General features: G+C 34.4%; 1 protein-coding gene across 2 annotated transcripts in view; it reads right to left on the bottom strand.

The window, feature by feature from the left end:
• Positions 1–1,781: 1,781 nt before the first annotated feature.
• The window catches only part of LOC142978812 (limbic system-associated membrane protein-like), a 47,793-nt gene continuing 37,474 nt past the window's right edge, over positions 1,782–12,100 (bottom strand). For both annotated transcript variants that reach the window (XM_076123395.1, XM_076123394.1), the window contains exons 6-10: positions 10,802–10,930; positions 7,697–7,835; positions 5,332–5,480; positions 5,083–5,139; positions 1,782–3,212 (exon numbers count right to left, since the gene is read on the bottom strand). In XM_076123395.1, the coding sequence (XP_075979510.1) occupies positions 3,112–3,212; positions 5,083–5,139; positions 5,332–5,480; positions 7,697–7,835; positions 10,802–10,930 (575 nt within the window). In that variant the 3' untranslated portion in view covers positions 1,782–3,111. The remainder of the gene's footprint in view (positions 3,213–5,082; positions 5,140–5,331; positions 5,481–7,696; positions 7,836–10,801; positions 10,931–12,100) is intronic.

Below are 12,100 nucleotides of genomic sequence, written 5' to 3' on the forward strand. Positions count from 1 at the left end.
CTTTTGCACATGTTGGACTGAAAATTGTGTGTTTGCTTGTTGTAGAATAGAATATTTTGCAGCAGAATAATGCCAATTGTAGAGAAAGGACTTGAGTAGATAAGCTTAGTTTTGTATACTTGTAATATTGTATTATACTTACATATACCTTTTACTAAGTATGTTATGTTGTTCTGTAGATTATCTTCTGAACATCGTTTTTCTTTCATTCTGATACTGTCTGTGTCTGTGTATTGAAAATAGTATAAATTGCGCTCAGACAAATCAATTACTTTACTCTTTATTCCTGGCTAACCGTCTCATATGCTGGTGGGGTCTCTCTCGCCACATCGCTATATCCTTAACATTGTCTTAGTCAACCTCATGACAAATGACAATAGGAACTGACAATCTTCTTGCTATCATTATATCGTCGTGGTGATCCATCATCATTGGCCTGTGTCCATCTATTGCAGATGATTAAGGTGGCGTCAGATAGAGGAATATTAGTAATGAGGGAACATCTTCGTTCGTGACTTAAAAGACCTATGCGGGAGTGACAACGGCGACCGCATTTTTGGCAGATGAAGAGCCCGAGGTCGAACTTAATGCATGGAAAAAGACACTAGCTGACGGCGTCGGACTCATGACAGCGCCTGGCTTAACAAGTTAGCACACAAACGGACACTACGACATTTACGTGCCTCCAACCCACCATCGTCGTACAACGGAGTCTGTCTATCCCGCTATACTTTTCCACTTCGCTCTTTCCAGGACGTGATCGAGCTCGCAGCGTTTCATATCACAGTTTACAACAAACCATCTAGAATAACATGTAAAAACAAAAATAACCGCACACGTTTCCTTAACGTGGTCACGTTCAAAAATTGTAAAGTATTTGAATATTTCTGCACGAAATATTGCGTCTCGTTTTAGTCGCACCGTTTGTCGTTTTATGTGTTTTAATGACGGTGCTTTGTCGTTCTGTGTGACTAAGACTTTATTTTCTTTAAGATTTTTCAGTTGTAACAGTACTGCTTTATGTTTTGGAAGTTTTGAATGGAAATCTTACAAAAGAGTGAGTGTTGCTTTAATGTTTCGTTATTTGTTAAGAAATGTTGAAGCTTTGTTGTAATGAAATAATTTACTGATTTTTGTGCTGTTAGATATTGCTGTCTTGCTTTAGACCTGGAAATTTTGATGTTTAGGAAAGAGATAAGTCCCAATTATGTTATTTCGGCTGTAGTTTCATACTTACTCGTAGTTTATTGTAATGTCGAGTTTGTTGACATAAAGTCCCTGAAGTTTTCTAGTGTCCAATGAGTTACTTATTTGATGTAACGGTTCTTACAACGTAAAGACATGTTCTGATAATACCAGCTCCTTGTGGACTAGAAACTTAAAAACTTAACGATCCTTTTGTAACGCAATTCAAGTTCTACTGCGGAAAAGATAGAAGTAACTCTACATTATATAGAGCTACTAGCAGACCCGACAGACGTTGTCCTGTATACACGTTACTAATAAATTAAAAATGTATTAAAAAAACATTGTCCAGCGGACAAAATTGTGAATCTAAACCATTCTCAGATCCCCGCGAACACACACAAAAAATTTCATCAAAATCACACTTACAAAAGAATTATATGTATATAAAGAATTATTTATGAACTACAGAATTAACCTCACTTTGGCAAGTCATAGTTTCATTGTCAAACAACAAAATAAGGTACAGTGGGTATATTTATACTTTATTAGAAATGTAATAATAATAAAAACAAACACCAATTTTAATACTTTTTATTTGTTGTAAACAGTCTTATAATCGAGCGACGACTTTACACATTATTTAGTAAACAATATTTCAATTTGGCTGGTTTTTTCTAAGCGAATACACGATCTAATCTCACAATAAATTTATCGTTGCCTTTATATTACATTACATCTTATTATTAATATTTACATGAATTGAAACAATGTAATTGAATTACGATTCGGGTTTACTTAAAGCGCTCGTTTTGGGTGTGGTGTAAGTATTTACGTAGAAATGTAGTATGAATAATAATTATTGATTTGGTGTATTTATAAGTAATAGTATTTATAAGTAGTAATATGTTAATTGTAATATGGTCTGAAAAACAAACTAGTACAAAATTAATTAACTCTAAAGAAGTAGCAACTCCTATGAGAAAAAAATAGCTAACGAAAATTATCTTCAAAATATTGTCAAAAAAGTAAAAATAGTCGTTATTGACTTCATTATCAGGTTTTACTCCTGTAGACAGTATCGTGATGGTACCCAAATCATTAAGAAAAATATTTATTTACTAGTATAAATGTATTACAATTTAAAAATAAAACTAATCACAAAAATTCTTGATTAGAGAGATTGAATTTTCACCAAACCTCATTTAAATCAACTCAAAAAAGTCTGCTATTTTAAAAACTTTCAGTATATTTATTAACAAAAAATGTCTAGATTTTTGTACTTTATTAGTCTAGACGTAAATACCACACAATTATAAGTCAGTTTATTACTTCAGACAGTGATTAGTCAAAGCAACGTCTCATTAGTACTGAAATTTTGATTTCATTTGACACTTCAAAGACAAGGTTAGTCTTTAATATGCTTTAATAGAGGTCATGTCGTAATTGTAAAATTACTGCTTTTATGTACAGTTTCATTTTAGTTCAGAATTTGAAAAAAATATTTTTAAGTTATTTTTTTATACTTAAGAATTTAGGTTTACATATTTGGTAGGGAAAAATACGTCGTGGGTTTAGTAATTTTTGAGAAATTGATCGGAAAAACAAACGTATGTTATAAAATCCCACAATATTTCAGTTAGGCTGCGTTCACACGGAGTCGTGTCTTACTCTGTCGGATCTGATTTTTTGCATCCTAAAACCGAATGTGTGTGTGAACTCTTCCATAGAAATACAATTGCCACTGAGCCCGATTCTGCAAAAAATCAGACCCGACGGTGTGAACGCAACCTTAGGTGAAGTAAGGCCTTAGATCCACCACGACGGCCAAGTGTGTTCAGGACATACAAAAAAAATAAGGTTTTTCAAATCTTGTCTTCCACCACACCACAAAACTTTACCTAACAATATGTACAATTACAATGACTACGTAAACAGGTATACATAAGTAACGCAACATAACAGCATACATAACAACTCCCTCTCGTGGTGACTCGAAGAACTACCCTTGGCTGCTTCCGTAAGACCTGGGAAAGAAAGTACATCATGAGCTTAAACGACAAAGGATTTTTTTTTACATAAATAAATTAATTTAACCCATTAATGTCCCACTGCTGGGCAAGGGTCTCTTCCCGTAATGAGGGAGGAGTTAAGCCTTAAGTCCACCACGCTGGCCACGTGCGGGATGGGGACTTTTTTTTACATAATATACGTAATTATACGCATTATAAGACAACGGGAGTAAGGCAGTGACCAACTGATGACCATGGAAGGGGTAAAAATTAAGAAGTGATCCGCCAGTTTAAAAATATAATGTCATCATCAACTATAAACCAAAAAAATTCAAAAAACAATCCGTATTTATTTTTGACTTCCGGTATAGAAGTCTCAATGACTGTGACAAATTTCTGGCGATTGTTATAACATCCAGGTCACTCAGAGCATTAGACCAGAAATAGGAGGTCCTATTTTTTATACTCTAATATATAATAGTATATAGTATAATATAGTATTGCATAATAAGATCTGCAATGGATGACACTTTGGTAGAAGACATAATTAATCTGCACCGTTATGGCTGTAATTTTAGTATAACACAAAAAAACGTGGCATAAAGAAGAAAAGCAAAGACAGTCCAATAAAGATCAAAGGAAGACACTGTTCGGCTTTGGCCATTGCAATTCAGTCTCATCTTCTATGCCTAAATTGCCAGTACATACGTCTTAATTAGTTGACCGAGACATGACGTTGCTAACGTAAACTAATTCTGGTCGGTAAATTATAATTGGTCTATTACTATAGATTGCCCTCTGCTATGTTTGATGCAATCCAATAATTGTTGGAATAAGGAGAATACGCAATGAAGGTGTCTGAAACGCAGGGGCAGAAACGACAAACATAAAAGACACCGTAACGTAGCGCGATTCTGTACAGTCGGTACCGTCGAGTATCGAAAGTTTGACATTTAGAATATACTGCCAAAATAGTTTCTACGATGCCCGCCAGAGGCGCTGATCAGATTTTCATACAACATTTCTCGATGACAGGTCGGTAGTCGAAAGTAGAAGAGAATCAAGCTACCGGTGACATTCTCCAAAAAATCAGGAATGTAAGTGGGTATGTATGATAAGATGTATTTCATACATGCATATTATCCCGCCTGTTATATCCGAAACTAGGCAGAGGTGTATGAAATTCACCCACGTTTCGCGATATTGGCATTTTACCAAACACCAGACTAGGTACAATTGAGTATAATCTAATGTAAATAAAAAAAGACAAAAGCACTTTGCTCGAATTTCTCGGGGAATTGAACCCTTTCACACTGATCAGCAGATTGATAATACAACCAATTGTGCTAAAGAGGCAGTAAGATGCATTAATGTGAATGAATCAAAATTAGTTTGCAGGGATCGTGTTCTTTGCGTACGTCAACGTCAATGGGAACGAAACTTGATTGCATCTAAGTCTTCATACATATAACCAAGTTACAGTATATGTTATGATATCAACAATCGGTGATTTAGTGTCGATACTGCATTGCGCTTAAACCTAGCGTGATAGCAGCGCCGCATCGCAAAGCTACTATTGCATTCAAAAAGTGAATACGAAATTTTAGATCTATAAAAAAGTGTTTGTATGTAGAATTCCTCTTCCTGTATCTCAATTGACAACTAGTGTACGTCAAATTGAAAGCCACTTTGTAATACATTGCCGCTTTGACGTAATGTGTTAATCACTATAATCTAAGGGAGAAAACAATGTAAAGCATAGTGGCTTTCAAATAGTTTTTAACTAAGATACGCGAATACCTTAAAAGAGGTTCACATTTAACTCAATATAAATACTGGTAATTGTGTTTGTAGAAAGGTAAAAAATATTTCAATGATTTCTTACCTCCAGCAACGCTCATCTGATTGCCAAAATCTTCTGAGTAAGAGTTGAGTTTTATTTCTGAAACAAAATAAAAAATCTTTATGTTGTTCCCAGGATACTTTTTTTCAGATTATTTTACTAATAACACTAAAACTACACACGAAAAACTACGATCAAGAAGGACTTTCCAAAAAAAAATAGCTGCTTATTAAATGAAGCGCCTTTCTTTCGTATAGGAATTTTGCAGCACAAATTGTTTTTAATACTCACCATAAAGTCTGAGTGTACCCTCACTCTTGCCGAGAGAGTTGGTACTGACGCAGTTGTAGGTGCCAATGTCGCTTCTTGAGAACTGCCTGATGGTGAGCCACATCGTGACCTGGTAGGATATCTTCTCTTCCGTTATTGTGTATTTTGGGCTGAAACAATAGTAACAGTTAAAATAATGTACACAAAATCAGAATCTATAACCCGCACTTGGCCAATTAAAGGTAGATTCAAGGTTCCTCACACTCTTGCCAAGCGGGAAGTTAGTTGCCTCGAGTTTGAACCGTATTATTTTTTGTGACAAAGATGTTTTCTTTACCTGAATGGTAGAATGAAGGCGACAAAACAAGCCTCAATTATCAATGCAAGTATAGATCAAAAGATACCTATAATATAATAGTTAAAGAAAAATATAAATACTGTTTTTTTTTATATTTATAATACCTACATATATTGCAGGTAATATTATCATATGCACTAACAAACTAAATAAGCTGCTGCAACAATCTACAAAAAAAGAAACATTTTATACTACTACATTTCCATGTATAAAAATGTTTTTCAACATTTTTTGTGAGGGCGAGTAAAATTTTAGTTTTACCCAGGGACCGGGGCGATATAAATTTCTAATAAAACGTAGTTGTATCTTTGTATTCGGAGATACAATTAATATTTTGTGAATTCTACAAACGTGAATTGGGTTTTAGTTGCCGAAAGGTGTTATTTAACCGTGCGATATATTCGACTACTATTTTTTGTTATTTTTTTGGAATTATCAGTGTTCTTCTAGTTTCCGGTCACGACTTGATTTCGATTTGAGGTTGATCAAGTATTGCATTTGACTTAAAACTTAGGTTTCAAACGATTTCAGTAAAGTTTTAAAAGGATCTCCTCTCGATACGAGGACGTATTTAAATAATAATATGGATAAAAGACATGATGGACTTCTCTCTATAATTTTTGTATCCAAATGGTTGATCGTTTTAGCAATAACATTTCTCCATACCTCAAACAATTCCCATCAATACCAATGTTTTGCTTTATAAATATTTGTATGATATAATTTGAAATACGGCCAGGTCGATACGTGGAACATAAAATACGAAAGGAGCGGGTTCCGTAAACATCCCGCGGGTGTATTTATATAAGAAAACAAGAAGAAATGAACAAATATCTCTCTCTGATGTAAAAGGAATGATAAACTTAATTTTTATGTTGATTTGTGAATGGGAAGTGTGTTTGTATGATGTACAAATGTTTGTTTTTGTGTTCGTATAGCTTCTTTTTCTTTATTATTGTTTTGTTTTCGTTCATTTATTTCTTTAGACAAATAATAACAATGAGCATCCATTATTTTGGCAATATTTTTGCTGATAAAAGGACACGGGACAAAAAGGTACTGACTGAAAAAAAAAGCCTCCGCAGTGAGAAAACAGCAAAAGAGCCATCTGCCTCTTGGCGTTATTTTTCTCAGACTTCGATAACTTGAAAAGGTACTAATGCTTATGTTCTTAAATATAAAATTATATTTTACCTATTACTGTCTCACTAAAAGAGTTTTTTTTTCAGAATGAGGAAGGAAGGAGGCTTCGAATTCTCGCTCATCAAATGTGGGAAGAGGACTAAACCTTTTTTTAAATAAGCGATAATTTTGATAAATATTAAGTATCTTAATTAACATAGTCAATTAGTCACTTTATTGTACTGCGGATATCTATATTCTTCACTAAAAATAAACTAATTTAACAAAATCCCTTATCAAATTAGTAACAAAAAAATGCGTCACTTTCCACTTCGTTGTTTTTCGTTAATTTAAGTAATTATTCACACTTAGTTAACTGTATTTATAAATAGTATCTCTTTTTTAGCCATAGACTTGTTTACAAAAAAGAAAATAGTTTTGCTTCGTGAATACAAAGTAGTAGTAGTAGAAGTAGTTTCCTGCGTGATTTACTATGATAGAGAATCTAGCCGTTAGTGTTAACTTAGTCACGTTAACGAACAATTACTATAAGTTAAATAATGATATCATGTAGATAAGATTGCAATCAGAAACCAAAGTTTATGCTATACTTTTTGTTCAACACATAGAAAAAGTATTACACTTGCATAACGAAGAGCAAAGTATATTTTTATTTTATCAAGTAACAAACTGGTGCCAGGGCTGGCCATCGCAGGCGCGAGAAATGGCGGAATAACCTGGAGGCATTTGAGAAGGACTGGTCTGATCTTGTCGCCGATAGGGGGATTTGGAAGGAAAGGAAAGGGACTCTTGCCCAGCGGTGGGAAACTCAATCAAGCTAAGGAACAAAAATACACTTAAACTACCTAATGTACCTAAAATTATGGTTAGTATTTTTGTTCTTACCCATCAAGTAACATTTCTCCTCTGTTCTTGATCCAATAGTTGATGGTATTCGGATGTGCTTCCACGTAGCATTTTAACTTGACGTCAGTGCCGAGCGGCGCGCCCAGCAACTGGTTTGGCACTTTCACTGTAGGTGCAACTGTTGACAAAAGATAATAAGTTAAAATACCTTTATACGAACAACACTTTATACGATTCCCGCAGCCAAAGGTGGTTAAGATTATTGAAAAGTTAATCAAATCTTACATCGTAGATCACGCTCGTATGTTTGTACCTCTAAATAAATCAATGACATTTATTTTAATGTCTGGTTATGAAACAGACTGTGGATAAGATATTTATTGCTATATTCTTCAGGGATGCAAGTTACGACAAGTACTATACAAGTATCAAAATACCTGCACGTTTAACCCATGCAAGATGTCCTGTGCCTGACCAATCCAATACTTTGAGTGATCAACACAATTATACAAAGACTGATTCTAATACAAATAAAAAAGTATCACAAAAATAATATTTCGTTGCTCGAACCTTATCAAAAGAAAACGTACGTAAACAAAATATAGCGAATATTTTCATAACACATCAAGAAAACACAAAACACGCCACAATAGACTTTATTGCTACTTGGAACCCACTCATCCCGAAAGAATAAAACAGACATCAAATATTTTTATCAGCACTCATCTATATGAACTTAACAACCAACAAATGTGTTTCATTTTCTTCTTATTCATGGCAACACCCACGTTTTGTCAATCTGCACTTTTTATGAACGGACAACGAGAAATTTATTGCGGTGACATCTGGCAACATCAAGACGTTTCGTTCTCAAAGCTTTCGTAGTCAATATTCTAGCCGTTTATTTGGGAATATTGTCTCGGTTATTGTTAATAGTTTTCCTCGTAAATTGTGATGGTAATTCTCATACATAATGTAGGATGTTTCTGTATATTTCTATTTCCGGATTGTTGTGTTTGGTATAGCTGAGGGGCGATTTCCTCAACTAACTTCAATACCGAGTAGTACAATGCCACTACCGGGTTCCATCGGAACTATTTTTTCAAGTAGAATTTAAATATATTGTTATTGATACCCGATAGTTTTAAAAAATATGCCACAAGAAATCATGCTTGATGAAATCATGATACATGTTTAAATAAGCGAACAATAAAACAAATTTATTATAATCATCTCCCAAGTTATTTAAAGTACCAAGGATTGTTTAATTAATAAAGCAAGGTTATCAAAACGATTTTATTTTTAGCTCTGATACCATATCCGCCGGAGCTAATTTAAGAACATTTATATTAAAATTAACTTTAGTATGTAATCAATAATTGGGAGAAGGCCTAATTTCTTAAATTCTTTTATATGAACAGTTTAATTTTGAAAACACTCACTTTACTTGCAATGGCTTTTCATTCTGTTAAATGTTTTTGATATATCCATAAATCATTTCTTTTTCCCATCGAGGCAGGCAAAGACCAATAACCACCACTAAGTACAATCACTACAACCTGTTTTAGTTGTTCATTCAATTCTATACATCTTGTCATATTGCCGGTTACGATTAAAATACGAGTTAAAACGTCATTCATCTTCCGCATTTCAGGATTTCAAAGAAAGATACGAACTAATTCTCAACTTTAAGACTTTATATAAGATAAAAGATGTCCAAATGAAGTCATGCGACAGTTTAACGCGATCAGAAAAAAGACCCACCGCCTTGAACGTCTGTAAGTAAAAGATAATTCCTTTAAATTCCTACCACTCTTCTATATTGCTCGTTAAAATTCATAGAATATGATTAAATCTTTAGTTTTTATAGTTCTTGAGAATTTTTACACTGACGCTTGGCAAGTAATGAGTGTTAAGTTTAATCGGTAAAGTTCTTTTGAGTAGTTTTTTTAAGCCTTGGTGGTGATAAGCTTGAAGTTTGTCGTAAAAATTTTGGTGAGTTAATATTTGGAAGTGATGAAAATGTAACGAAATTGAAAACAGTGACATTGGCTATAACAGCTAGAGTAAAACTAAAGCGTCAATATTTTTATTTATCCAGAAACGTGGCCATTTAAGATTTTTTCCTTCAAAAGACAAATCCCCACTAAGAATTGCTTTTGTGTCACGGTGACTTTTACAAACATAAAAACAACGGACAAAAAGTACAAATACAAACTACCTTATAAGTATAATAAAGTGATACGCAAAAAAAAAGAAAATCAACTACTAATTGTGTTGTATTAATTTGTGCCTACACGTCATTCTCTCAATTTTAACCGCCAACGCAAGTTCAAAGCACATTAAGATTCTCAGAGCTAGTCAGCACAACAGAAAATCAAGTCACACAACTCTTGTATTTTATTTAGGACTCGATCGTGACTGTGAAGCGTCTGCCTCGAGCCAAAACGTTTCACTCATGTAGCATAAACACCCAACAGCTCTAGAAAAAGCGCACACAAAAATCTCAAATAGAAAAATAAATCTTGCATCCAGCGATTGCGAAGTCACGTAACTTTGGTTACTCCTACATAAAGATGAACTTGTATCATTTTGGATACCATCCAAATTCGTGACGGTAGCCGCCCTGAACGGATTATATTATTCAAAGTGACAAACAAACGGATGGGGTGAATTTTATATTGTGTTTTTTCGCAGCGTTGATAGCCGAGATTTAGAATAACAGTAAATTTTGTACGAGCTCCGGTCAGAACGTCGGTAAAGTTTGCCGGGCTGACTGGCTGATGAGATCCCAGATAAAGATGGTAGAAAACTTTGTTGCATCCGAGCATGAGAGAAAATTAATTAATTAAAATGTTTTAGATACACGCTGAACGTAGAACATTATCTAGAAAATGAAGAAAATACTTCACGTTCAATTAACGGAAGTTAGATTAAAACCTAATTAGGATAGGACCTTCTACAAAATAACGACCAAGAGACTAGATAAAAGAATAAATCAACCAAATCAAAATAAGACGATTAAAATTGTAACGATTATATTATTCCATGATTTGATAAACTTGTACAAGAAATCTTTAAAATATCTATGAATGTAGCAAAAAACATTGAATATGATAATAATAATATTGTAATAGTACTTACAGTTAACATTAAGTATGATTCTCTTGCTGACGGCGGGCGGCACGTCGTTGGCGGCGATGCACAGGAACGCGCCCATCTGTCGCCGATCCACGCGCCACAGCGGCAGAGAACTGCCCGTGTAACTCTCCACTACACACAAGAAAACAAAAGTATTTAGCATCAACAATACTGTACCTCGATTCTCTACCACTATCGACTACCGACAACCGGCTAGCTATCGACATTTGACATTTAGAATGTACTGCCAAAATGTTTCCTACGACACCCGTCAGAGGCGCTGATCAGATTTTCATACAAAATTTCTCGATGACAGTTCGTTTGTCGGTAGTCGATAGTAGTAGAGAATCGAGGCACTGAGTGACAAATAAAAGAAAACAAAGAACTGTAACGCAATTCTCTACAATCGGTACTATCGAAAGCTCGACGTTGAAATTGCACTGCCAAAATAGTTCCCACGACGAACGTTAGAGGCGCTGATCAGATTTTCGTACAGTTTCTCGATAGCTAGGCGGTTGTAGCTAGTGCGATAGTGGTAGAGAATTGAGCAACTGGACTTGGCTTTTACTAAGCGACAGCTACCAATTATGAAGCAAAGTAATTCATCACCCACATAATAAAAAAGACAACAAAGCAACAAATAAAATCACATTTGATCAAATATGATTTGAAGGTTGATCATTGATCAAACATCCATTATCTACTAACGCTTCTATCACCATTAAATCCACACCAACAAATTGGTACATCCATTTTAATCACTCCAAGGTTATTCCTGATCAATATTACACCAATTATCAACGCCTATGTTATTTATATTAATTACTAATGTAGACACGCGATCGTACATTAATGGTAGAAGTCGTGTCTAGAATGTTTACTTTTGTTTAGTATGCTTGTTTTAGAGTTAAACTGACATGAGTTTCACAGCACGTAGTCTGTTATAATTCCTAACAAGGGACCGGACTAAAAATGGTGTATTTAGACAGATATTACATTCATAAAACAGTATCTTTATCACGGAATTACACATATTTGAAAGAACAAACTGTAGAGAATCGCAATACTGGTGCAAATTCGTTATAATACACATTTAATGCATTGCACAGCATACAATACAGAAACTGTAGAGTGCTATAATTATTATTAGTATCATTATACCAGTTATACCAAACTAGCTGACCCGCGCAACTTCGCTTCGTCACATAAGAATGTATCTAAATTTTCCCCGTTTTTGTAACATTTTTCGTTGCTACTCCGCTCCTATTGGTCGTAGCGTGATGAAATATTGCCTATAGCCTT

The sequence above is a fragment of the Anticarsia gemmatalis genome, chromosome 15, assembly GCF_050436995.1.
Source record: "Anticarsia gemmatalis isolate Benzon Research Colony breed Stoneville strain chromosome 15, ilAntGemm2 primary, whole genome shotgun sequence".
NCBI classification, from domain to species: domain Eukaryota; kingdom Metazoa; phylum Arthropoda; class Insecta; order Lepidoptera; family Erebidae; genus Anticarsia; species Anticarsia gemmatalis.